The sequence below is a fragment of the Fusarium vanettenii genome, assembly GCF_000151355.1.
Source record: "Fusarium vanettenii 77-13-4 chromosome 3 genomic scaffold NECHAsca_2_chr3_3_0, whole genome shotgun sequence".
Taxonomy (NCBI): domain Eukaryota; kingdom Fungi; phylum Ascomycota; class Sordariomycetes; order Hypocreales; family Nectriaceae; genus Fusarium; species Fusarium vanettenii.
The window spans coordinates 943,531-970,189 of record NW_003315880.1 but is presented as its reverse complement, the minus strand read 5'-3'; the positions used below and the strand labels follow the sequence as shown (position 1 = coordinate 970,189).

At 54.5% G+C, this 26,659-nt stretch overlaps 5 protein-coding genes across 5 annotated transcripts; 2 read left to right on the top strand and 3 right to left on the bottom strand.

The window, feature by feature from the left end:
* Nucleotides 1-1,861: 1,861 nt before the first annotated feature.
* Nucleotides 1,862-2,965, bottom strand: NECHADRAFT_36680 (uncharacterized protein; the record flags this gene model as incomplete). The annotated part of the gene is made up of 3 exons (XM_003052479.1): nucleotides 1,862-2,129; nucleotides 2,183-2,858; nucleotides 2,929-2,965. The coding sequence occupies 3 exons, from the start codon at nucleotides 2,963-2,965 to the stop codon at nucleotides 1,862-1,864; spliced, it is 981 nt and encodes a 326-aa protein (XP_003052525.1).
* Nucleotides 2,966-4,878: 1,913 nt separating this feature from the next.
* NECHADRAFT_77604 (uncharacterized protein) lies at nucleotides 4,879-6,366 on the bottom strand (the record flags this gene model as incomplete). The annotated part of the gene is made up of 2 exons (XM_003052478.1): nucleotides 4,879-6,247; nucleotides 6,308-6,366. The coding sequence occupies 2 exons, from the start codon at nucleotides 6,364-6,366 to the stop codon at nucleotides 4,879-4,881; spliced, it is 1,428 nt and encodes a 475-aa protein (XP_003052524.1).
* Nucleotides 6,367-6,831: 465 nt separating this feature from the next.
* NECHADRAFT_99554 (uncharacterized protein) lies at nucleotides 6,832-8,510 on the top strand (the record flags this gene model as incomplete). Its single annotated transcript, XM_003052970.1, has 2 exons — nucleotides 6,832-6,940; nucleotides 6,992-8,510. 2 exons carry the CDS (start codon nucleotides 6,832-6,834, stop codon nucleotides 8,002-8,004), a joined length of 1,122 nt encoding a protein of 373 aa, XP_003053016.1. The 3' UTR covers nucleotides 8,005-8,510.
* Nucleotides 8,511-13,050: 4,540 nt separating this feature from the next.
* On the top strand, nucleotides 13,051-13,977 carry NECHADRAFT_77601 (uncharacterized protein; the record flags this gene model as incomplete). Its single annotated transcript, XM_003052969.1, has 1 exon — nucleotides 13,051-13,977. One exon carries the CDS (start codon nucleotides 13,051-13,053, stop codon nucleotides 13,975-13,977), a length of 927 nt encoding a protein of 308 aa, XP_003053015.1.
* Nucleotides 13,978-13,996: 19 nt separating this feature from the next.
* On the bottom strand, nucleotides 13,997-21,075 carry NECHADRAFT_58915 (uncharacterized protein; the record flags this gene model as incomplete). The annotated part of the gene is made up of 4 exons (XM_003052477.1): nucleotides 13,997-14,386; nucleotides 14,443-20,387; nucleotides 20,441-20,765; nucleotides 20,824-21,075. 4 exons carry the CDS (start codon nucleotides 21,073-21,075, stop codon nucleotides 14,348-14,350), a joined length of 6,561 nt encoding a protein of 2,186 aa, XP_003052523.1. The 3' UTR covers nucleotides 13,997-14,347.
* Nucleotides 21,076-26,659: the final 5,584 nt, after the last annotated feature.

Here is a 26,659-nt window from a genome sequence, read left to right as displayed (position 1 = left end):
GAAGCTTTCCCTCCCTCTCCGCCCCGGCCGGTCCGCCCGGAGTTGCGTCCCCACTTAAAATCCCGGGCTGCCTCCGGATGAAAATGCCGAGGCAGAGGGCCTCCCGCCCCACTCTCCCTCTCGGCTCAAGCCGAACCCCAGCTTGCAATGGAAAGCTGGTTTTTTGCACAGCCGCCAGAGCTTGCCTGAAGATTATATTTCAGCAGTGTAGGGATTCTCTATGCATAATGACGATCTATTCTGCAACGTTGCAGGATTTCTATCCTAGGACCTATTTTTCTTTCTGCTGTAGCCAAGAGCGCTTGGATCGTTCTGTTGTCTTTTGGAGCATTTTCGCTGGTAACCAAAAAATGCATCGGAATTATTTTTGGCGTTGGGCGCTTAGATCGCCTAGACCACGTCTGTTTGGCTGCCTCTCCCCCCAAATATGCACCTCCAAGCGCCTTCAAGCAACCCCCCAACATGTAATGTAATGTAGAAGCAAGAACAGCGTTTCCCCTGCAAGAAGCGCCCGTTCGCCCGCCCGGCAGAATAACGCTTCCGTTCACTGTAATCGTTTCGGATCCTTCGTGAAACATGATACCCAACCCAGGCGCTTACATGCTGCTTTTTAAACCCCCTCCACTCATCCCCGCAAGCGCCCAGTTTCATGAACCGCACTTTTGACCCTTGTTCGGGCGTCTAATACACATACACGCCGTGAGGTTAGTCTCTTTCTGGGGGTGAGGATGGAAATAGGTCATCGCAGGGTACGTGAACGGGCGGCTCTTGGGCGGCTCCTCTGTCATGCTTTAACCTACGGGCGCTTGTTGAAGCTATACTCGTCGACCCAACTCGACTGATAGACGCTCTGTTGAAATCCATTGGTATGAACGACTAGATCTATTAGTCTAGTGCGTTGGTGGGTTGCTGTGGCAGTGCTGGCATGCCTGAGACGGTTGGAGCCTCATCTGGTGTTGGTCCGGTTTCATCTGAGAATGCCTTTGCTGAAACCAGACCCAACCGGCGCCGACTCGTCACTCGAACGCCCTCGGCTCTAGTGTTACCGACGGGCTGGAATTGGGCTGTGTTTCTGGGCCATCAACTGTTGGCCAACTCTCGTCTCCATCCATATCTGCATCGCCACGATGCGGCCGCTGTTGGCCATGTCCCGTCATCTGCTGCATTCCCAACTCCTGTCAGGCTCCCACGTTCGCATATCACGGGCTGAGTGCCACGGATCAAGTGCCAATCGTTCATCTGGTTTCGTCTCCTCATGCTGTTGGGCCATTTTGTTGATTACCCTGCCCTGTCATTCTGGAGAACTGCATCAGGCATTACGTGCCACCGTCTATTCTGTACATTCAAAAGCACAAGCCATGAAAAAAAGGAAATCCCGCCCGTCCTAAAAATGCCTTGTCCTCGCTTCCATCTGTCACGCTCTTTTCCACCTGCCCAACCACATAACAGAAGGAACTCGCTGTTGGCTCACTTCATCGCACTGCCTCTCAAGTCCTAGATGATGAATCCTTCGTTGGTAGTTATTGGGCTCCTCGCTATGGGGTGGGTGTTGGAGGCGGATATGTGAGAGGGTGAGAGCGTAAACGAGGTCCAAGGCCGAGCAAGGTAAAGCAAAGCAACCAATGCGAGTTCCAAGAGACCCCCAACTATGTCATATCATTGGGCATCTTCGTCGCCTGATAACGTGTGTTCCGGTTTTACGCCCATATCGTTGAATGTCCCGGGGCTTGGTCGAGGTCTGGGCACCTCGCCGTATCCTGAAAAGCAAAGGATACTGGGTGGGCTCCCGCCAGTCAGCCCCGTACTGGCAAGGAGGCGTCTAATGCATGTGCGTCATCGTGTAGGATCCCTGATATCCCATCTAGTGATAGTATCCATTCGATTGATTGGACGCATGCTGCTCTTGCTGTATGTACTCCTCAAAGTAAGGGTGGTTGCAAGCTGCCTTGGCCGAGATACGTCCGGCAGGGTCATAGACGAGCATCATCTCGAGAAGCTCGAGGCCGGCATCGTCGAGGCTGTGGCAGAGGACATTGTTGTAGTCACGCTGCCACTTGGGGAAGGATGACTTGAAGTCGGGGTACGATGTGACACCGGGCCAGACTTCCTCCGAGGGTGTTCCAAGCGTCCTAGAGATGGTCAGTACTTATGATTATGCGGTCCCATGGAAGTCAGTGCTCACCGGAAGATCTTGAAGATCTCGTCAATCTCCGAGTCACCAGGGAAGAGGGGCTTTCGTGTGCACATCTCAGCAAAGATGCAACCAACGGACCACATGTCGACGCCAGTCGAGTACTGACGTCCACCCAGGAGAATCTCGGGGGCTCGGTACCACAGGGTGACGACCTCGTGGGTGTATGTGCGCAGCGGAACACCAAAGGCGCGGGCAAGACCGAAATCGGCGAGCTTGAGGTTGCCCTCCTTGTCGATGAGGAGGTTCTGGGGTTTGAGATCGCGGTGCAGAATGCGGTGGGAGTGGCAGTACTTGACGCCGTCGCAAAGCTGGAGCATGAACTTGCGGACGACCTGATCACCGAGACCAAGGTGCATCAAATGCGGCGAAGAACCCTCGGGCAGGGCCTTGCCTCGACCACCATCGCTCACAGGAAGAGCCTCCATGTACTTCTTGAGGTCGAGGTCGAGGAACTCAAAGACGAGATATAGCTTGTGACCATCGGCGTGCACGATGTTAAAGAGACGGACAATGTTGGGATCTCGCATCTCCTTGAGTAGGGAGATCTCGCGGATGGCGGTGCTGGGGACTCCTTCATCCTCAGCCTCGAGGCGGATCTTCTTGAGGGCGACGATGCGACCATTGTTGGCGAGGTCTCGGGCCTTGTAGACGACACCGTAGGTGCCTGAGGAGGGTTAGCATTGACCTTGGCGGTGACATGTCGACGGTGGGCGGTAGATGGCGACGCAACGAACCTTCACCAATCTTTTCCAACTTTTGGTAGTTCTCCATGGCTAGAACTCAGAGGGTGATATGGGGCAAGGAATGGCAGGGCGGACGAGTCGCCTTTGAAGGATACCAGCAGCGAAAGACCCTGCGTCTGTGGCGTCGATCGTCGTCGAGCTTTTGGTGGTCGTCGGTGGAGGAGGCTTGACTTGTGGAGGTCAAGATGGAGATGCGCGCATGCAGCAAGAGGGGACGTTTGAATGTATCGTCGAAGCGGCGCGAGAGAGGCTGAATCTTTTTGTTCGTCGGTGACCAGCGACAGCGAAGAGAAGAGAAGTTAAAGTGTGATGACACGCGCGAAGTTGTTTCGGTCGAGAGTGAGGCGGCTCCAACGAAAGGTTCAGGTTGGCGGGGAGGAGGTTCCAATAGAATAGCTTGGTACCTACAAACGATTGGAAGCGGGGTGAGGAAAGGAAATGAGATGGCGATTCCCGACTCTTGACCGAGAGCGAGCAGCGAAAAAAGGACTCGTATAAACTCTCGTATGGATGCACTCAGGCCGTTTAAATATGACCTTTTTTTCTTTCTTGAATGTCGACTTTGCAGGTGGCTTTGTTTGTTCCCTCAGAGAAAGAAAGAAAAATGCATCAAGTGCCACGAGTGTTTACTTTCTTTGTTTGGTAACGAGGGGGGGCCTGCGCGTTAGGTTGCCCGCGCCAGTAAAAACAACAAAAAGTCCACTAAAGCTTCAGCGCACTCTCTCGTCATGACAGCGGACATGGCCGTCGAACCTGACACTAGAGCGCCGGGCTGTCAGCTCTGGCTGGCCAATTCCCCCCCGGAGCCAATCATTGGCAAGAACCGCCTCTTCAATTTCGATATTTACAGCTTTGGCCTCGTGGTCACGGACGGCGAATCCGAGTGCGCCGAGTCGGCCAACGCGTGTCGGACGCGTTTTCTTGAGTCTCGGATAGTTGTTGGTTCTGCTTGGGAAGGAGAGAATCATGTTTAATAATGATCTTTGACTGTGCCTGGCTGAAATTAACAAAGGCATGCGTAGTTGCTGTAAACCTTCAACACCACATATTACATCACCAAACAAAAGGGAAGCCATCTACACACACACATACAACACCTTGACGCAGACTCAAAAAGAATCAATCGACGTGGGCCTGATTCGAACAGACGCCTCCGAAGAGAATAGATTTCTAGTCTATCGCATTAGACCACTCTGCCACCACGCCTTGTGGGATTGATTTGATGGCGGCGGGTCCGGTATTGTCGCTCAACTCTACAGACGGGGGGAGGGTGTGTGAGAGTTGACATTCCAACTTGGATGTTTTACATACATTTCCGGTTCTACTATAAGTATCTTAAGACTATTATAAGTCAGGATAGAATGATTGTAGCTAGTCGCAGTGTGGAAGCTTACAGGCTGGTGTTGCATTGAGCTAACCTAGAGACTATGAGACATGACAGATACGAAAATGGAGGAATGCAACTCTGGCCCGATATTTTGTTGAAATTAACTGAAGAGTCCGTCTCTGCCTGAGCAATGCCTGGGAATGAGTATAGATGAAGACCACAGGCTAAGTGACAATCGATGACATCGTGCATTGCAGAAAAGCCATCGCTCCATAGTCTGGGACACAACGATGGAGAAGCGTTCTCCCATACAAGGCAAAGAAACAAGGTAAAGGTCTGACACTTCCTAGTCACTGTCTTATAGCGGGAACTTCAGTCATTGACAAAGAGGCTGATACAGCGTCCACCTGTGAATCAAAACTGTCAGTGAATAAGTTGGCAAACTAGTCGAGATGGAATGACACCTCCATCATAGAGTCGAATAGAGTCTCATTCGAGGCATTCCTATCTCAATTACCCTAATGTCAAACATGGTTACCCAGCGCCCATGTCTCGGCAACAGTAGTTGACACACCAACGCAAGCCTCACCTATGGACTCGTCTAGGTATCTGTCTCACGCGCTCTCCTTACGCCTTAGATCTAGTATCTTTTCCAACTTCAACGTTCCCTTGGCACCCCAGCCTGCTGGCCCAGAATCCACGTCTGGCCGCACACTCATGTACCAGCTCCAGGCTCGTTTGTCGAGATCACTTTGGCTCAGCGTGTCCGCCCAGCTCGCAAACAGTAGCCGCAGGGCACCTAGCACACGACCCAAGTGCTCTTGTTTCTCCTCGTTTGCTGCGGCAACTGTCTTCTTGACTCCCGTCTCTGGTGGCGCAAAGGCTCGGAGAATGTAGTTTCGCGCTCCTTCGGGTTTGTGGATGGCCATACCAACCGTCGAGGTCGTGGGCTTCTTATCCTCCGTGTCGAGCGCCCACACAGGTTCACCGTTGAGACTCGATATACGCTTCTGAGATGACAGGGCGTCGTTGAGACACTCTCTCATGAGGCGCCATCGATCCGGACCCAGCATCACGCCGCCATACCATCTCGTGAGCACAACCAACGTGTTGCTGATGTCAAGTTCACGCAATTGCTGAAGTAGAAAATTTCCACAACCCGACTCGCCATCGTCAAAAGATGCCTCTTGTTTCAGGGGCGAGTTTCCAAAGCTTGTCCGGATAGCCCAGGCGTTGTGAGTCGCAGTTTCGAGCTCGGGCTTCTCGGCCATCAGAGATTTGAAAAGTGCTGGCCGTGCAGATGGTGATGACACAGGGATGGCGTGAGCTATAAAGACGGATCCTTTCGAGCTCAGTTTCTGACTTGCAGTCCAGCCCTTGGGTTTCGGCGGGCTTCCTTGAAGCGTGACTGAAGAGGCGTTGGATGACGACGGTTGTGATGAGCCGGACCAGTTGTAGCCGCCTCGCTTGAGGACAGGGACTTGACGACCCATGATGCTGATCTTTGGCTGGCCTTCCGGGATCTTCTGCTCACCTCCTGGAGGTGCCTTTTCGATGCCTATGCTCACGGCTTTCGACCGTGAGTTAGCGCTCACCACAGCCTGAGCCAGACTCAACCGACTACTCGGTGGTTGCTCCGGCATTGTAAATCGCAACAACTCAACCACAAACGCCAACATCAAGGGCGCCCTGTTGGTCACGACAGTCGTGTTCCGAATAACCTCCTCGTCCTCCTCTAGGGGTAGCTCCAGCGCTGTCTCGAGCTCATCACCAGACATGGCGCTGTAGTCAAGATCCCGTCGATGCGCCTCCAACTTGGGCTTCTTCGCCCCAGCACCGACTCCTCCATCCTCCGCCGCGCGCTTCCCACCAGACTTCTTCCCATGCGCCTTGCACGCCGCGTGCAGGCTCTTTGCCGCCTTGGCATCTCCGCCGAGGGCTTCCTCGACTGTTGCCAGGGGCGCATCAGCGATCTGCGCGATGCTGGGGAGTCAAACGCGTCAGCCTTGCAGAGTTTGGAGGCTTGGGGGATTCAAGGCAGACCTTCGGAGGTTCTTTGTCTGGAGGGCTTTTACTTGGCCCATGGCGGCCATCATGGACATTTTGCGCGCCGTGAGCAGGCGTAGCAACTCTTGGAGGTCATTCTGAGTTGCCATGGCTACGGCGCCGCCAGTATGAGCAAAGAGATCTGATGATGAACTAGTCGCGATTATCGAGTGTTCTAGTTTGTTGTCATGTCATAGATTTTGATAGACGAGTTATCGATGTCGTTGTAAGTCACAAGTTCAATCTCCTCCGTTCACGGTCCGTCGTGATGAGCTGCACCCCAAGAATCGGGTCCACTTTTCGAACCGGCTTGTCGGATGGAGCCGACCCGCTCCGGGGCGGGAACCCCGTTGGGCGGATTTTGAATCTATTTTCGCACAGTCATTCAAACCTCGGAGTCACAACGTTCAACAGCTGCGCCGGTCGCAGTCTCACCCAATTCATGTCTCCAATGCATATACGACAAGTAACTCGATGATATCTCCGACTAGAGGCCTCATCGTGAGGTCCGTTCGATCTCAATGGCGCCTTGCGAGCTCTTCCTCGCGAGCTCCCCGCCCCTCAAAGACACCACACAAACCTCCGCCCAAGACTACGAGACCCTACAAGCCGTATATTCCCTTCAAAGCAGTCAACTGCTTCCAACTTGAAATCCTAACACTATCTACAGTAAACCCCAAGCTTCCTCACAACCGCCCCCGCCGCCTCCTCCCCCTCCGAAAGCCGAAACCCTCCTCGATCTCTGGCGCTCGACCTGGCTCCCTCTCACCGGCGCAGCCCTCGCTGCTGGCGCCCTCGGCTTCTACATATTCGGCACCGTCGCCGCCTCCTTCAAGGCCTGTCCTTGCAGCGGGCCATGCGAGCACTCCACCCCGACCGGCCGGCCGCCGGCGCTCGACGGCGACAACGCCGAGCAGTTTGACAAGGAACTCAACCTGCCTGAGTGGTGGATGGGCATCACCGGTCTACGGAAGCGCCTCGCTGCGCGTGCGACAGGACATGTCTTGGAGCTAGCCATGGGCACAGGGCGAAACCTCGAATACTACAACTGGGAGCCACTGAACGAGCGTGTGTCGGAGGCAAAGGGGGAAAAGCAAGACAAGGCTGGCGCTGACACGCCTCACGGGATAACATCATTTACCGGCCTCGATATCTCGGTCGACATGCTCGACGTCGCCCGGAAACGCCTCGTCAAGACCGTCCCGCCCATGAAATCATCCGCCCCGATCGTCCGCGCATCCACCATGACCGACCATACCGGTGGTCAGCTCTCCTACCTCGACGACCAACTCCGCCTGATCCATTCCGACGCACACCATCCTCTCCCCGGGCCCTCAACACCGTCGACGAAATACGATACTGTTATTCAGACGTTTGGTCTGTGCTCCGTGTCGGACCCTGTCGCCGTTCTGACCAACTTGGCGTCAGCTGTCAAGCCAGGATCGGGGCGCATTATCCTCCTAGAGCATGGCAAGGGCTGGTATGGCATCGTCAACGGACTACTGGATAAGAATGCAGGCAAGCATTTCGAAAAGTACGGCTGTTGGTGGAATCGAGACATACAGGGTATCGTTGAGGAGGCTGCGCTCAAGACGCCCGGCCTCGAAGTGGTCAAGGTGGAGCGGCCCAACATCCTTCAAATGGGCACCCTGGTCTGGGTCGAACTGCGAGTGACCGAAAAGGACCGATCATGATGCGCACGCTCACCGCCTTTGATGCATGACATTGGTTTCATCGAACCTCGAGTTGGAGAAAGTGAGAAGGGCTTGTAAGATATGACTATGTACAGTATTATCCAAGACGTAACGTAGAGAAGCTCAATCTGAGTGGCATTGCACATTTTCCGATCCAAGATACGCGCGCGTCCTTTTTATGCGCCAAGTAAATCAAGTCATGAGGGATCTCCCCCGATCCCCATCCCAATCCCATCCCCAACCAAATCAATCCAACCGTCAACACCAGGCAAGTCTAATAGTACAAATACTTCCACAGACCCCGCTCCATGCAATTAATATGTATGTATCGTATATCCGCTGTCGCAGACAAGGCGGAGTCGTCATCTCAGTCATCCTCTTGTAACTCCTTGCGCCTGCCCAAAGGAGTTGTCGTCGTTCAGCATGCGTCAAACAAGCAGTCGATCTCGTCAATCTCGATGCTTTCGCATGGTCTATCCCATTCCATAAGCTTGCTGAGCTTCAGCCAGTTCTCTGCCTCCTCGTCTTTGCGCGCGCTTGGTGTCATGGTCGACATCGGCTTCATGGAGGGGCTAGTGAGGGAGGCAGTCGAACCAAGCATGAGGTGCTCACCGAACCAAAAGTCGTCGCGGTAGCCATACTCGGAGGTATGGGCGCGGTCGTTGGTCTCGGGAACAGGTGCCTCTTCCGTAAACTTGCGTTTCAGCAAGAAATCAGCCGTCTGGGTGAACTCGCGCTCATCCTTTTCCAGAGGCGGCGAGTTGCGACGGCTGTCGCGGCGGTTTGGTACGTAGCGTTGATGGGAGGGAAGAGAGCCAATGGGAGTGGCGGGCATGGTAAGGTCATCGTCGCCTTCGTCAAAGTTGTGATCCGACAGATCCACCTCGGGCGATGGGCTGAGCTCACGCCGTCGGGCATCCGTGTCATCTGAACCGGAATCGTCCGTCAGCGATACCGAAGGAGTATCGAGGGCGCGACGAGAGGGCACGACGGAGCTGGGGTCTGGAAGAGCCTGACGAGGGCAGGTAGTGAGGAAGAAGTAGGTTCTCCGAGGATGGACGCTCTCGAGTTCTTTGGCAAGAGGGCATGGTTTTTGAGCGCTCCAGCATGTGCGCTTCAGATACGAAGCCAACCGTGAGGAAATAATGGCACAGGGGTTGGCGGAGCTATGATTGGAATGTTAGCGCACGGGAGGCGGAGGGGTTGAGGGGTGTAAAACTCACTGTTGGACAGAGGCGAGACGTTGAGCCAGAACGGTCGCCAGCTCCTTGACGAGATGAGGTCGGTTTCCGGTTGACTGTAGTTGGATAATAACAGCCTCGACAATGTCGTCTTTTACCGCCTCGAGGTCAATCTTGGACTGCTCAACGTCTAGGTCGAGGCTCGAGTCCGGTCTTGGCGAAGGAGGCGGTGTCTGCTCAATGGCAACGTCGTCGGCGTGCGATCGCTTCTGTCGCTTGCTAGGATGCGATTCGGAGCCCTCGGTGCCAGATGTGGGTGGCGACAAGGCAGAAGAGGACGAAGATGACCGTGAAGCGCTCTTGGGGGCAGCAGCAGCAGCAGCGCGAGCGGCGTGTGTCATGGGAACGTGGATGCCCAGACTGGGTAAAGAGAGCGACTTGCGGCGCGTATTATAAGGCATGGTGATGATGTCTAGGCGAGAAGAGGGGTTTTGGGCTGATCTATCTGGGAGAGAAGCCAAAGTCGACTTCCATGGATCGGTTGCTGGGATGGGACGGTTGTTGAAGAGCAGGCGAGCTGTCTATCCGCACGTGTTGAAGGTGGATCGAGAGATCTATCGAGTCTATCGATCTAGAAGAGGCGGTGGTGACGAGCTAGCTGGGGATGAAGAGACGAGGTGAAAGAGGAGGAAAGTCGCAAGGGGATACCGAAGGGGTGGGATTGTTTGTTGTTGAAGGGATCTGAAGGGTCGAGGGGGTGGAGGAGACGAGGAGACGAGGAGGAGGAGAAGAGAGCGGTCTGTCTACGGGGGGGTCAACTACAGGAAGGAGCAAGGGAGCGGCGATGGATGGATGACAAGCACGAGGAGGAGGAACATGGAAGGGGATGGGATGGGGGCGGAAGGTGGGCGACGGACAACTGGGGAAGGCACAACGGAGCTCTCAGGCAGTCAATGAATCAATGCTTGTAAGCTGATAGGTTCAAAGGCAAGGTACTCGGATCCATCACGGGCTGGAGACTCTGCAGGAGCAACGCCTCCACCTTTTTTTTTCTTGAAGGTGAGGAGGGAAGAGAAGAAGAGGGACACACACAAAAAAAAAGTGTGTGTGTGTCTCTGTCCCCCAGGCAAAGAAAGAGCACGAGAGCTCGAACTTTTTTTTTCGTTTCAGGAGGCGCCCATTGGCTGGCGCTGGCTTGCATGGCTGCCGTGGGTGGGGCGCGCTAGACTTCAGTGGGTCCAACCTACAACCTAGCTAGTGGGCATCTGGGAAGATCCATGTCCATGGCTGATGGGGGACTCCCCCTGCAACTGTACATCCAGCCGCAAGAGAGGGAAGAAAAAAAAAAAAGTTGTTTGAGGAGGGGGTTCCGCAGGCAGATGCAGGCAAAGAGCGCGCACTCTTCAGGCAGCGGTGACCCCAACCTCAGCCCAAGCAAACATGTTGAACAGAGACTTGATTGTTTATTCGGCCCCTTTTTTTTTCTGTTCTTTTTCTTGATCATGGCAGAGGCAATTGATGAAAAAGAGGCAACGATCACGGCGGCTCAAATCATGGCCTCGGCATTATGTTTACAATTTTCCGTCTGACTCGCCCAGCGTCTTCTGCTTCTTTTCTGTTTCTAGTTTAGCCCATGCTACTCCAACGAGATCGAGCCTCGCCTCATCCCTGGCAGCAGCAGAAAAAAAAAAAGAGCAGCCGCTCACTCACTCGCTGTTTTTTTCCCGCCTCACCCGCCTCCTTCTGGCCCTTCCGGCCGGGCCACCTCGGGTCGGAGAGGGGACCGTGGTCTTCTCTCGTTAGCTTCGTAGCGCTTGGGGGGACCCTGAAATCCCATCGGACTTCTTTTTCTGGGTCTTTTTTTTGGGGGGGGGAACCGCCGAGGAAGCGAACTCTCGTCTCCGGACGTGGAAGCGAACTCGAAGAGCACACCGCATTGTTGCTCTCTGGTTCCGTGCAACCAACTTACACCGCATGCCCTGCGCTTATGCTGCTGTAGCCTGTATCATGCACGAGCGTCACAGCGAATGCAAAAGGGTCCTGGGCTTGGTAGGTTTGGCAAGGTACTTGCAGTAGGTACGGAACGGATACGGTTCAAGGCAATGTCCCTACCAATGCAATGTACCCACCCTCATCTTGAATTCGATGGAGTTATGGGTGACGAGTGGGCCGAATCATCTCGAGGTCCGCCGTCGCCCATGGCAATTTCTTGTCGCCGAGGACTGGTGTTGCAGATTGTCGATACTATGTACGTATGTAACTACGCGTGGTCCCCCATCCATGCCAGGCCAAGTCCCTGGCGCAAACCGATGTGTAAGAGAAAATGTCTCGACTTGTCTAGCCTCGACGACCAATCACGACGTCGGTAATTCGGTGTCGTTTCCCTTTTCTCCCTCTTCCTGTAAATCCCTCTCCATTGTACGAGTTCTGGTGGATTTCAAGCCGCGGCATCCGAATCTTTTTTTTTTTTACCCATGATCATGGCTTACACGGTTAGCGAGCGAGGTGGTCAGTTCTTCTCCAACCCTGCATTCGCTCTGTGTAAGTCGAGTTGTTTGTGGCTCATTGTTGTCGATGATGTCTCTGACGTTCATTTCAACCTCTAAATTATTATTGTGTCGTTTCCAGGTGACATGCTGCTGCTGGAACAGTTCGTCTCAGCCCTTGTCTGACATGAGACATGCCTTTTGTCTGCCTGTTCAAACTTGACTTGCACACAGCAAACACGGCCAAACATCCAATTCTCGTACATGACTTACATAGGTACCTTGTCCAGCACCGACCACCGGCCGAGCAGACCCTGGCCCCCAACAGCAACCCCTCCTTCGCCTCGCCCTGGCTGCGTCATCATCGCCATCTCTAAAAAAGATTTCGCCTCCTCCTGATCGTCCTTTCTTGTCCTCCCCTCCATGAACCGAGTGATTGGCACGAACACTTACCCTACACTGCAACCTCGAAACAGCAGCAACATGTCACTCTCTCCAAGCTGAGATGCCACGAGGTGGGCTTCCATGCAGCTACTAGCTCACGCCCCTTGCCGCGCCAGTCTCCAACTGACATGGCCCATGGATCTCTCCACTTGCGCCTAGACCAGACTTCGACCTCTCCCTGATGGATCTCGCCCAAGCTCCATCTTTCTGGCTGAGCAGAACCCCCGAAGCCGGGTCAACACCCATGCCGCATCGTCTGATGATTTTGTTGTTAGTTAACTCGCGCTGCGCTTCCAACGAGGCTGGCGTTGCCGAAGGATGGCCTCGGATATAAGTCGAGATGGAGAGTCAGTTACTGTACGGAAAAAGTCATTTCCCCTTCATCCACATTCCACAGCTCAAATCTCCGCCCTCACCAGCAGCCCTCCACCTGTGAAGTCATTGGCGATAATCAGAGCTGTAGATCATCAATCCCTTTCCCTTGCAGCTCCCTCGACACTCTTCACGTCCTAGCGCCAACAGACCATCATTCTCCCTGCCTCGAGGCACCCGCCTCTGCCGTCCGTGTTGCCTCAGGCCGGACCGCGAGGCTCTGTTCTCCAATTCGTTAGATCACACCCTCTAGTCGACACCAGGCGTCGGCTGTTCCGCTCCGCTAGACTTTGGTGCCTTACACAAGTGTAGAGGCCATGGACGGTGGGACGGCACTTGGCGTGGCCGGGTCGGCTGATTGAGTTACCCTACACCGATGGACTCAACTCTCCTGACTCAGGCATCGCCTATCATGCCCTGTTTGCTTTTTGCTTCACCTCGACCCCACCCCACCAACATTTTCACTTCGTCACATCCGGCCGCTATCACTCTGGTGACGTCTACGTCTAGAACTCTAGATTACCGTACAGTAGCATCCGACACCAGCCTCATCCAGCCAAGCCATGGAGTTTCCTTTTGTAACTCTCGACGTCTTCACAACGACCCGTTATCGCGGAAATCCCCTCGCCGTGGTCACCATTCCCGCCGATGTCCCAAAACCCTCGCAGGAGCAGAAGCAGACCATCGCCCGCGAGTTCAACCTCTCCGAGACTGTTTTTGTCCACGACGTCAACCCAGATGGCCCCGAGAGTGATGTCACCCGCCGGGTGATCGACATCTTCACCACCGATGAAGAGGTTCCCTTTGCTGGCCATCCCACTATCGGCACTGCCGTCTCGCTTATCCCCCAAGGCGTCAATACTGTCATCACAAAAGCAGGCCCAGTTGCTCTCGTCCAGACTCGCCCTGGTCATATCCAAGCTGCTATCCCGCATAACGTTCGCCGCCATCGTAGAACCCTCGCCCAACTGCCTTCTCCCGCACCAGGTCAGCTCTCTGCCGACCCAGCGATCCGTCAACTCGAACTCGAAGCCCCACTCTTCAGTATCGTCAATGGTTTATCGTTTGTGCTCATCAACCTGCCCGATCTGGAGCACCTTGCCAAGGTCCAGACATGCGTCGTGCCCTTCTCTGCCGATGGGCTCCTTGATGACGACTGGCAGACTGGCCCCTTGTTCAAGTACTACTACGTGTTTACTGGTCAACGTCAAGAGAATGGAGTACACATCTTCTCCATTCGCACTAGGATGATGGAAGCAGCTATGGAAGATCCTGCGACGGGCAGTGCTGCTTGTGGCCTTTCCAGTTTCCTCACCCTTCAGCAGCCCGATCTCCAAGATCAGACCTTTCGTTATGAGATCGACCAGGGAGTCGAGATGGGTAGGGAGAGTAACATCGTAGTCCAAGTTACGGCGAACGAGTCAAAGATCGACAAAGTCGAGCTCTCAGGGACAGCTACCACAGTGATGAGAGGCTATGTCACCATATGAGAGTATACCCTGGTCATCTCGACAATATTGATATGCATTCGCCCAAAGTGATAAAGCTTCGTGACCAACCATACGCCTGGTGTTGTTTTCCGACACATCCTAAAACTACTATCATACAGTGATACAGTATTACAGCAAAATGTTATGGGTCATGAACCGCCCCGTCCCCCCAGACGAGGTTGTCCCTGGACCGCAAAGACCCTGCTTCTCTATAATTCTCACTTCTTTTTGGACCCAACGCCCCTCCCTCTCAACTATGTGCCGTCCCAAACCAGAAATGTCCACCAATGGCATGTGCTTCCGTATAGGTTCGTTCCTCCTTGTGCCGTTATACCCAGTTCCCGCCATATAGTCAGTCACATCATGCATCTTAACCTCGTTGAACCACCTGGCCAAACTTGTCGGCAACCTGCCATGACAATGTTAGCCTCCTGGAAGTTTCTGCCAAACACGCCTCAAACCTACCTCAGGAATCGCCTTAATAAAAGGGAGCTCAAAGAAATTGTACTTGTCGCACTTGACAATCTCCACAACCGTAAACAGCAGGCCCCACGGCTGCGGCCAGAAACTAACCAACCGCTCGAGGAGGACTCGCGTTATTCCCTGTCGGATCTCCGTCTCCTCGGGATCCTCCAGGTCCTTGCTGAAGATATAGAGGAGCGCCTGGCTGAAAAAGTCGGTGTGCGCGTTAGGGAAGCGTAGCTGGTTCACCACGCTGACCAAAAGATAGTACCTGGCCTCGGCAGGGAGTTCGTGGATGATGAGGGACAGGGTTGAAACCTCATACTCGTCTCCAGACACTGTGACAGCCGTGCCAGCCTGAGCTGCCTGGTCTGCGGCGTGCTGTCCAATGTAGATGACCACGGCATTGATGACGGCAAGGTTGATCGCAACGGGCACATGGCCATATGTTGTCACCTTGGGAGCGTTGTGTGTCATGGAGTGCGTGATGTTAGCCACAATGTCCTCTGACGGGCCACTCTGGAGGGCCTGGTCGACAACGCCAAGTAGGCCAGCATCTCGGAGGATTACAGTGGCCTCGTTCACCAGGCCGGGATGGACCCTGGACTCGTCGGATCGGTTCTTGGCATTCATCTCCACAAACTTGGGACTCTGCTGAGGGTTGGCGGCCAACACGGCGTTGATCAATTGTGTGCAGTGCGGCGGGATGCTGGCACAGATTCTGACGTGGTTAGCCGCGACGAAATCGGGAAAGTCGTGTTGCAGGATGATCAGAAGCTTGAACGCGGCTCGGTAAATGTCCTTGGCAATGTTGGATACTTCAAACACCTTCAGTTGATCTCCAAGAGACTCAAAGAGCTGGCAGACGAGGTCGACGAACAGTCCCCATCCGGCACCATCGGGCAGTTGGAGGAGGACCGGCATGAAGGCGCGGTGCTGAACAAGAGAGAGCCAGCCATAGGTAAAGCCAGGAATTAGAGCAGGGCCCATGCCAGCAAGTCGGGAGGCGATCCTGAGCAGAATGTCGCGGCGCTCCTCTTCAGAAATGTCCTCCGAGATGGCGTGGATCTCATGCAAGAGCATCGACAGCAGTCGGAAGAAGACCCTCTGGTTAAGCTGCTCCCCTCGCTTGACGCTGTGATGGTTGAGGACCAGTGTGATCAGCGCCATGGTCGAGTCGACAAATGACGCTCGCGTGGATGATGTGTCAAACTGCAAGCTGACAAAGGTTCCAATGAGTTTGGCAAGCGCATCGACCGTGATGTAGACATCGGTGAGGGCGCCAGGGTGCATCGTATGCTCGAATCGCTCAACTGATGTATCGATGGCGGTACGGAGAAAGACGAAGAAATCATCACGGTCTCGGATAACCTGCTTGGCCTGCAGTTGTTGCACAAAGATCGATCCAGACGCGTCCGAGGCGTTGTGGTTGTTGCACAGACGAACCCACTCGTCCAGCACATAGTCCATCTGATCTTGTCGATATAGCACCTGGTCGTCTGTCTGCGAAGGATGCGACAATCCAGATCCGATCAGCTTGGACCTGACTCGTTGACCAATAGCTGAGCCGGGGTCTTCTCTGATCCAAGCCCACGCGGCCTCTAGCGTCCTGACAAAATCAGCATATAGGGCGATAGGGCGGTTGTTGAGAAGTGTAAGGTCAAGCATGTGCTCCAAGAAGTCGAGCGAGCCCTCCTTACGGGCTTGGAGGGCCTTGGACATGGCATGGTCGATGTTCCTCCAATCCAACAAGTCAGTCCGAGTCAATGCCGCCAGCAATGGTAGGCTCAAGAAGGTGGGCCCTGGTTGTTGGCTGAACAGAGCCCGGACACGATTGTTAAGTGCAGGGCCGGATATCTTTCTCAACGTCTCCAAAACATGAACCAAGCTCTCGAGCGTCAAATTGTCCTCCACTGGCGAGAAGATGATCTGGCTGATTTGCTCAGCGGCGTATATGGCGAATTCCTCCGAGTTCTGCGATGTCTTGATGATGTGCTGAACCAAAGCATCGACAACATCCAGGACAGGATGGGGTCGTGGTAGACCTTGGAAGTGATCCTCGCGAGCCTCGGTTGCTACCCTCAGGAGTTCCTGAAGTAGCTTGTTAACTCGCTCAGCTAGGCCGCGGACGTCCATGGTGAACCCAGGCGATCTTCCGTTAGACATGGCATTGGCACCTGCGTGCACAGGAGCATAGGGCTGCTGCATCTGAGTGCTTAGGTGTTGCTGAATCGCAGGGGTTTCGGCAGGAGTTGGTATGTTGGGCATAGCCGTGAATTGCTCCTGCAGGACCTCGTTGGCGAGAGATCTAGTCGCGTCGGATGTCGAGGGACCGTGGGAGGGAGCAGGGGCAGCGGCGCTACGGGGTTGTCGAGCAAAGTCCTCGTATATGGCCATCTGGTCGCTGTTCAATCCGTTGCTGGTTGGCGAGAGCTTGTACGGGTGCGGGATGGTCATGGCCCAACGGCTGAGGCTCGAGTCGAAGTAAGGCTCGTTGGGTCGCTGCATTCGGTGTCGTCGACGAGCTTCCAGTTCTCCCTCCATCATCTCCTCAATCTCAGGCACCGCCCTTTCCTCTGCCTGCTTCTCGATAATGTTGCAGGCCAAGTCGAGGTTGGAGTTGACGCACATGATTATGGTACCCTCTGGCAGACCTTGAGGAATGTCGTTCGACAGGTTCCGCATGTAATTGGTAAAGTTGGCTCGAAGTGGCTCCTTGGACGTAACAAGCGCGAGGCTTCCCGCTGTGGCTTTCACCATATTGATAGCAGAGGTTCGCACGCGGTTCTCATCGGGCTCGGTAGCGAAATCCTTGTGAATCATCTGCTGCGTTGAGATGGCAGCAATAGTGACGGACCGGTCCACAACAGGCTGAATGATATCCTGCAGGGCTCGGCTGAGAGCAGTCCGCACAATATCGTGGAGTCGGGTGGAGGTGACAACCATCTCGTTGGTTGGGGGAATGTTAATAAGGGGGCCGAGGTCTGGAATAGTCGGTGCAATGGCCTGGGGGGTGAGGCCAGCGCCGACGGCGGATCCCATGCCGTTCAGAGATAGGTTTTCAAAGGCATCTATCTGTTCTTGAGGCAGAACATCCGCTGGTTCCTCGATGACCGGTCGGTTGAGGATTTCTCCCGAGGGCTCGATGCTCTTGTGATCGAGATTCAAACCCTTGCAAAGGACCTCAATCTCAAACTTGAGATTCAACTTCAACTCAGCATGATGGTACAGCTCAATCAGTAGGTGGATAATATCCATCAGCCAAGGATTAGGAGGCCGGAATACCGCCGATGTGGCACCTTGGACAAGGACTTTGCACACAAAAGGGATGACGACAATAAGCCTCTTTGTATCATGTGCTTCGATCAGTAGCTGCTTGAATGCAATGTTCCTGTGCTTGATCGGTCGATCGCGCGCAAGAGTCATGAGACCGAGCCAACCACCGAGATTCTTGAGATGCGTTCTTTCCGTAGAGTTTTGCATCGTAGCCTCTGAGTTAAGCATGCGGGACACGCTGACGTACGTCTCACGCAGCACCTCACTCCAAAGAGACGAGTCCTCCAAGAGCCGGACCAGTTCGAGATACACATGATGGTAGTTTGGTTGCATCTTGGCACGCTCCTCGACAAGCTGGCAGGCGAACCATTGCTGATGCCTTCGCTCCAGGGTCTCTCGCAGCTCGCTGGACATCGATACCAGTGTCCCTTCCGTGATGTTGTTGAGAACAAACTGGACCTTATCCTGTTCGACTTCGTTGGGGTCTTCGAAATCCATCTCGGGGGCTGGGGGATCGACATTGATGGAGGAGAAAGCAGGAGCCTGGCGGTCTGCATTGGCTTGTTCTTCAGAGTTTCCGTTGGGAAACGTGTCTCCTGGATAGCCGACTCCATGTGGCGTTCCCGCTCCGTTCGGGCCGCGAGAAAGATCTTCTTCATGCTCCATCACGACCTCTTCGGCTTTCTTGTGCGCTTCTGTTCCCATAAGTCCCGGGATCAGGACCAACTGCCGACAGAAAAGGGGCCATTCCCGGAACCGGACTAGGAGTTGCATCAGCGCTTGCAGACCGAACTTGTACATGGGATCCTCGGGAACATGGTCCCTAACTGCTTCCAAGATCATCCCAAGTCCTATCTGGAGAGGCAGCCCTGAAATGAGCTTGTGCGAGATGATGCCGCCAAACAACACGGCTGTTGTGGCAAGGGCTTCCAGTGGATAATCGACGTAGTGGCTGTACTCGTCGAAAAGTCCATGAATCATGCATGCAAAGACATCTTGATCTAGGGCATCCTTGGAATGCTTGTACCGATCAAGAACCTCGACGATGTTTCGAACCTGCATTTCATCGCTGTACATCTTTTTGTAGTGCTCCTCCATCTTACTATTAGCGGTCGGGGGAAGGGCATTTCCATCCTTGCCGTTGGCGTCGATGATGTCGTCGTAGCCTTCGCCATAATTGATCAGTCGCGGGTACGCTATAATGCAGTGCCGCTGAATTATGATGAGCTCCTGGACAGGACCCTTGGGCAAGAGATCTTCGAGGATGTGTAATAGCGCGGATACGGTTCGAACCTGCAAAGTTGTCGTAGTCTTTGCAAGCGGTTGCCCATCAGGGCCGCCTCGTTGGTATTGGCTTTCTAGATTGGCCTTGATCATTAGGAATTGCAGGAGAGTGCGAGACATCTCGTTGCCCCTGTCTGCATAGAACCGTGCCCACTTGGACAGGTCCAGATATCCCTCAGCGTGAGCCAGCGCAGCCAAGTCGATACCGAACCCGTTGGCCAGGTACACGAGCGAATCCAACCAGTTGTGCTTGACTGCATGCTCAAAAACAAGGGGAAGATCAACAGGCTTGATGGCGTGCGCATCAATCAAGCGCTGCGTTACCCACTCCTTGTCCTTCTTCCACAGGCTATCGAGAACAAAGTCGTACTCAGGTGAGCGCTTGTAGAGAAAGTTCTCGAACAAGGAGTTCAGCGTATCAACGGCCATTGCTGCCCAATGCTGGCGAGGGACCTCGAAAGCGGAAACGAGAAAGATGTCGAGATTCGGCACAACAACTTCTTGAAACAGCCTCTTCGCTTCGACGCTCGTGGACGCCACAACGGAACTGAGTGCGACGTTGAAGATTGAGGAGAGAGCGGCAACAGAAACGAGCGGATGCTTGACAGCCACAGCAGCTCGCTCGCGAACATTGGGAGGGGAGTTTACATAGTCGTCTAGAGTAATACTGCGTCGAAGCCCAGGGATCGTCGTCGCGTCAAGCTGTTCGGGGGTTAGAGAGGCGTATGCACTAACAAAGGATAGCTGCGCCTCTGGATGCCTCCACACGCCACCCCAAAGCCGCTGGATGTCCAGATCGGAGTTTGGGTCTTGCGCTATTGGCAAAAAGGCGTTGTAGAGACGCAGGAACTGCTGAGAAGAGACCCTAGCGGACGGCTGATCGAAATAACCAATCACCTCCATCCAGTCAAAGGATTTCGGCAATACCCTCCTGAGAGCCGCCACCAGGACTTCGGGGTCATGTTGCGGGGTTTGGGTGATAGTTGTGAACGTCAGGGCGGCAGAGACTTGTTCGGGGTTAAGCTGTAGGTTGCTGGCACGGTTCTGTAGATAGGAGACACAAGTTTCCTCGTCTCGCGTGAATTCGATGCCGGTTTTTTGGAGGTACCGAACCAAGCCATTGGATGGTCGATCGGCGAGCACTCTGCTCAGGTCAAGAGCAGCTAGAACCTCGGAAGGCGGCGGCTGATCCACGCTAATATATCGCTTTGCGAGGTAGCTCTCGAGATCTCGACGAGAAGAAGGATTAAAGCTGGGAGGGTGATACTGAAGGAATCGGTCGATGATTAAGGCGATGAAGGAGGGGGTAAGGTCAGCATGGGCTTCGAGTTCGGGTCGAGAGATGATATCGACAAAGGTTGGGAAGTTTGTCGAGAGTATAGCGTCGGCTACAAAGAGGTTGAGTCTGTGGTTGCAGGATAGTGTTGGACAGGATGCTCACCTTTGGTCTTCAAGTCGGTCCGGGAGCCAAGCTTGAAGGCCAGAGCTAACAGGGTCTTTTCCAGGGCATCGAGCTTGAAATGCTCCATAAAGGTCGAGAGGTCAAAGTCGCGGAAGATGTCTTCAGTGCCGCTCTCAATTGACTCGGCGATCTTGCTCGCTTGCTCTGGGTCGTGCGCAATCTTCCGCATCTCGCCGACGAGGATGTGATAGTTGCCTGGATTCGAGACAGGCCTGTTGAGGCCTGGGAATATCTGCGGCGCATTGCCGGCGACAAGCCGGGTGAAGTACTTTGAGAAGACTTCCATACCGTGTTCATCGATGAGCTACAAAGAGGTTGCACCGTCAGCAAGACGCGGTGGCTGAGATGGGATAGAACCCAACCTTCTTCAATTGGTCAACCTGCAATTCCCACTTGGCGCGGTCCTTATCCTCCTTGATGGTGCTAAGCAGAAGATAGACCTGGGCCACGACAATCTTGGTCAGGGAGTTGGTGCCCGTCGGACTGCTGGCGCTTGGGCTTGCGCCAGCACTGAGGATGGCGGCCTGCGATGGGTGGGGAGAATGGCTCGAACCCGTCTGAAGAGTCTGCGCAGGATTGGGCGAAAATGATCCCGCTCGAGGTGGTGGGACCATGGAGGTGTATTCGCAGCGTTGGGGGATGAAAAAAGGGAGCGCCTGCCCTCGGAGTGGTGGCAGACCGTGAGGCTCAGGAAGCGAGCGAGCGAGTGAGTCTGTGGGAGGAAGAGTCGATATAGAGGATTCCTACATGAGGGAGCGGCAACGCGGGACAGCGATCGGGATCGAGAGGGGGAGGCTCGAAACGAGGGAGGCTCAAGAGGGGAGCTCGAGAGCGCGCGATCGTGCAACCGAAGTGGCAGCCGGGAGGGGGACTAGAGAGCCTGACTCGACTTGCGGGTGGAGGTGCGTGTCGTGTCCAGTGATTGTCGTCGCGAGGGGTACAGCGCCGAGAACGCAGCGTATTAGGAAGCTCTGGGGGGAGCCTGGAGCGGTTCGGCGTCGGTCGACGAACAAGTCGTGATGAATATGCGTATTGATAGTTCGTCAACAGTTGTCCATACATGCACGAATGGAATGGATGTGGTTGGGGTTAGGTGCTCTGTAAGGTAGGTCGGAGGATAAGGTAAGGTCCTGAAAATGACAATGCACCGGATAAATCCCGGTCCTACAAAGTCGGGGTCAGCCTTCCCGCCACGGCAGCCCGCATCACGTGCTTGGGGGTCGACACACGACCGTCGTCACTCGGCCGGGTCTGCAGTGCCAGCGACGCATGGCCCGTGCACCTTGGTTGTCCCATCAACCGTGTCCACGCCACTCTAAACAATGCCAGGGCCAACCATCTGGCGGTCCCATCCTCCTTATCACAGCTCCATGGAACGCTATAGCTCATGTTTCGCTTTCTCCATCTAAAGCTTGGAGTGTAGTGCGACTGAGGCTGGTCCCTTTACCGTCCTTCTGCTTTTTCAACATCAATTATTACACACTACACTAGCTTGCCCGTTCGTTGACTTATTCCAGGCAAGATGCCTGCGTCAATGATAGAATCACCAGCCGTTGCGCTGTCTTGTAAGGAAGCTTACCTTGCTCTCGATGGGCAAGAAATCACTAACTCGAGCAATTGCAGTCGCAAACAACTTCTGGGGCAAGGACGATGCTGGAGTTACACCACTACTGGCCCGCATGGCAGCGGCCAAGACGACGTGCGATGAACTAAGAACATTCTACGGTGGTATGTCAAGTCTCCAAATTCCTCCTCATGGGTTCATTTCTAACGCATTCCTCTGCAGCGCGAGCATCGATCGAGGAAGAATACGCCCGCAAGATGATGAACTTGTGCCGGAAGCCGTTGGGATCCCAGGAGACGGGCACCCTCAAGACATCACTGGATACTGTCCGAGGCGAGGTCGAGCAAATGGCCAAACAACACCAGAATATCTCTGCCGAGATGAAGAGCGAACTTGAGGAGCCGCTGGCCGCTTTCACTGGTGGCATGAAGGAGCGTCGGAAAATTATTCAGAACACCGTCGAGAAGCTACTCAAGACGAAGACGCAACAGACACAGCATGTCAACAAGGTGTGTCAATCAAACACCGGTAACTCTAGTCACATAAGTGTTAACATGATGATAGACTCGAGACAAGTATGAGCAAGAATGCCTGAAGATCAAGGGCTACTTGGCTCAAGGCCACATGGTCATGGGCCAAGAGGAGCGTCGGAACAAGGCGAAGCTAGAAAAGACGCAAATCAGCCTCGCAACCTCCAACACAGAATATGAGAACGCTGTCAAAGCCCTGGAGGATACGACAGCAAGATGGAACCGTGAGTGGAAGGCGGCCGCCGACAAGTTCCAAGACCTGGAAGAGGAGCGTCTGGATTTTACCAAGAGCAGCCTGTGGACCTTTGCCAACATTGCTTCCACGGTTTGCGTTAGTGACGACTCATCGTGCGAAAAGATTCGACTATCTCTGGAGACGATGGACGTGGAAAAGGACATTGTCACCTTCATCAGCGAGAAGGGAACAGGACAAGAGATCCCCGATCCACCCAAGTACATCAACTTCTGCCGAGGCGACATCAACGACAGCCAGTCCGAGGCCTCAGAGGACGACGCATACTCTGTTGCCCAATTCCCCCGGAACATCAATCCCGCCTTCAGGTCCTCTTCCCCACAGCCCTCAACCTTTGAGTCTCATCACGATCCCAACTCTGCGTTGGCCAAGGACCTTGCTCATAGAGAAGCCGGTCCTTTGAGCAGACGCGAGCCCAACCCCGTACCTCAAAAGTTGATTCCAGCACTTCCTGAAGAGGCCATTCAGGCACCTATCCAACAGGCTGCCCAACCTCAGCAGGCCTCCCAGCCTCAGCAGCTTCAGCAGTCGCAACAACTACAACAGTTCCAACATCCTGCTCAACAGCGGCATCAGCAGCTACCCCAGCACTCGCAGCAAGTGGCTCACCACACGGGTCACCACGTTCCTCAGCAGATGAGGCCCCATGATATGAGACCTCTCAACACGCAGCCTGCGGACATGAGGTTGACAGATATGAGGCCAACTGATATGAGGTATCAAGACATAAGATACCAGGACATGCGACAACAGGACATGAGGCACCAAGATATGAGGCACCAGGACATGAGACACTCTGAGAGGCATAGCGGCGGCAGGCAAGCCTTGGAGATGAGGCAGCCTGAGACCAGGCCAGCTCTTGAGATGCGACATTCCGGAGAGGTTCGACCTGCACTCGAGACACGACCTTCAGCTGAAGTTCGACCCCTGGGAGAGATCCGACCCACCAATGACATGAGGCAACCCGTGGATTCCAGGACCTCGATGGAGGTCAGGAAACCAATGGAGGACCCTTACCGTCGCCAACAGGCGGCACCTCACATGGGATATGACATCAACCAACATGGCCCGGTAGCCTCAGTCCCTCACGATCCCTATCCTTTGGACGGCATGACGATGCTCTGCCGAACTGGCCCAAGTCCTATCTCGGACCGCAGCTCCCAGGTCACATCTGCGCGACCATCTAGCAGAGACTCCCACAGTGATTACTCGAACCCTACCTCGCTCTCTAGCATCGAGCCGCCCAGTGGAAAGACCTCGTCCTTCAAGCAAGATCCTATCATGCCTGACCCAATCAAGCCCAACCCGATGGTCAACAAACCAGACCTCGGAAGACCAGCTGCCGCCTCAGTTCCGACTCCAGCTCCAGCTCCAGCCCCAATTTCTGTTGCTGCTCCAGCTCCTACTCCTGCCTCAGCTCCTTCCCCGACTATGGCATCAGCACCTAGTCCAGTCAAGGTCGTCGCCAAAAAGAAGAGCGGCGGCTTTTTGAAGAACCACAGTCCCTTCAGGCGCAAGAGCCAGAAGGATATGCAGACATCAAACAGAAACACATGGCACGCGCCCAGTGCGCAAGGCTCGGGCAGCCCAGTACGGAAACCACTCATGTATAACCAAGAACCGGCAAGTGTCACGACACAGCAGCGCACTCAGAGCCCAGAGCCCATCGATGCCAATGCAAGCCTGGCTCTTGGTGTTGGGCAGAATGTCTTCCCTGTTTCCAACCCAGATGCGAAGAAACAGCCTGGAGCCGCTGCTAAGGAACCCGAGGAGATGGACCCCATCGCGTTGGCTCTTGCAGAACTCAAGGGCGTTACGCTTGGAAAGCAGTCTTCGGTTCGGATCTCTGCTGATCATTACCATGGTATCTCTACACCCGCACCCGGGTCTGAAACTTCCAACTCTCGGGAAGCAGCCTCGCGATCAATCCCAATCCCTGGAAACAAGGACTTGGCGGCAGCAAAGAGAGGAACACCTCCTCCGTCGTACCAGACCCAAGCTTCGACGCAAATCTCCAGGCTAGGCGTGCCTCCTCCCGCTGTGACTTCAAGGGCAATGAAGGAGGCTACAAAGAAGGCCACTGCCCAGACCAGGAACATGTTTACGGAAAATGCACGCCCTGGATCCGGTGGCTTCACCGCTTCACGATCTAACACTCGAGCTACGGAAACAAAGCGAGCTGAGCCTGCAGCGCAAAGCACGCCTCCAGTCACCTCCAGGCCTGCGACTCGAACACCCACCCACGGCAGGGGAAATAGTTTCAGCACTTCCCCTGTTGCCGCCAGACCGTCGACTCGGGCCACAGACCATGGTAGAGGTGAATCTGGTAGCTACAGCGGCTCTCCTGCGACACGACCGGCAACTCGTGCTACGGATACTGGAAGCTATGGGTCAGCATCCATGTCACGAACACCAACTCGCTCCACGGAGACAGGTAGAGCCGAACCGGGAAGCTATAACTCGGCCTCTATGTCACGGACGCCTACTCGATCTACGGAGATGGGCCGGGCTGGACCTGGAGGCTATAACTCTGCGTCCGTTTCCCGCCCACCAACCCAGATGGGGCGAACTGATACCGGAAGCTATAGCTCAGCGTCCGTGTCGCGACCTCCTACTCGATCGACAGAGACGGGCCGAGCTGAACCTGGCAGCTATAACTCAGCATCCATGTCTCGCCCAGGCACTCGGGGTACGGATATGAGCCGAGGAGAGACAGCTGGTTACCACACGCCACCTGTGACACGATCAGGCACTCGGGCAACTGAGATGTCTCGTATGGATACTCGTGGTTTCGAGCCCCCACCGCCGCTATCACGACCTGGAACAAGAGGAAGTGATATGTCGCGAGGATCTGGAGTCTATGGCTCATCCCCAGTTTCTCGACCCGGCACCCGAGGCACTGATATCCCCAGAGCTACCTCACCAGCACCAACACGCAGCGCTTCTCCTCAGCCACCCATGAACGATTCTTCCAACATGAGCTATAGGTCGGCATCGCCAAACCCCTATGCCCCTAGCCAACGCTCTCCATCTGTGATGAGCTCTCCCCGAAAGCGCGGATCTACCCAAGAATACTATCAGGAGTCCACGAGCCGAGGGCCTTCTCCGTCGCCATATGGCCAGTACAACCGACCTCAGAGTAGCTATGCAGGCAGCGAGATGGCGGTCCAGCTGGCGCCAACTGACGACCCCTATGGATCTCAAGCAAGCCGGGGCAGTCGCCCTGCTTCCAGGGCCATGAGCCACTACGGCGAGGGCAGCCCTCGTCAACGCAGCCAGAGCGTGGCTGACCCTTCACGACTCTACACCACTGACGGCAGACCCATCTTGCACTATGGTAAGTTTGCAAATATGACAAGTTTGATGAATGAATGTATGCTAACATGACATGTTTGTAGCACGTGCATTGTACATGTATCAAGCAGCCATCCCTGAGGAATTGGGCTTTGCCAAGGGTGATTACTTGGCCGTCCTCCGTCACCAAGATGATGGATGGTGGGAGGCCGAAGTTCACGGCGGAGATGGACGTGTCGGGCTGGTCCCAAGCAACTACCTCTCGGCATGCTGATTGATTAAACCGATATGAGCGATTTAGCGACTTCTTTGTGTGGCTTTGGACACTGGGCCATTAGGGATTGATGGTTCTTTATTGTTGACGACTGGATTATACCTTTCTTTCTTTACACTGTCTTATTGATGGTTGGTTGGCATGGAGCCGGGGCTTTGCTTTGCTTGTTTTGTTGTACGGTTGTCCATCCTTGTTACGACTTGACGTTTGGTATTTGTTACGCAGGCAAAATTGTATGAGCTGCCCTTCTCTTAGCTAAGCTAGGGATACTTTCTTAATTCTC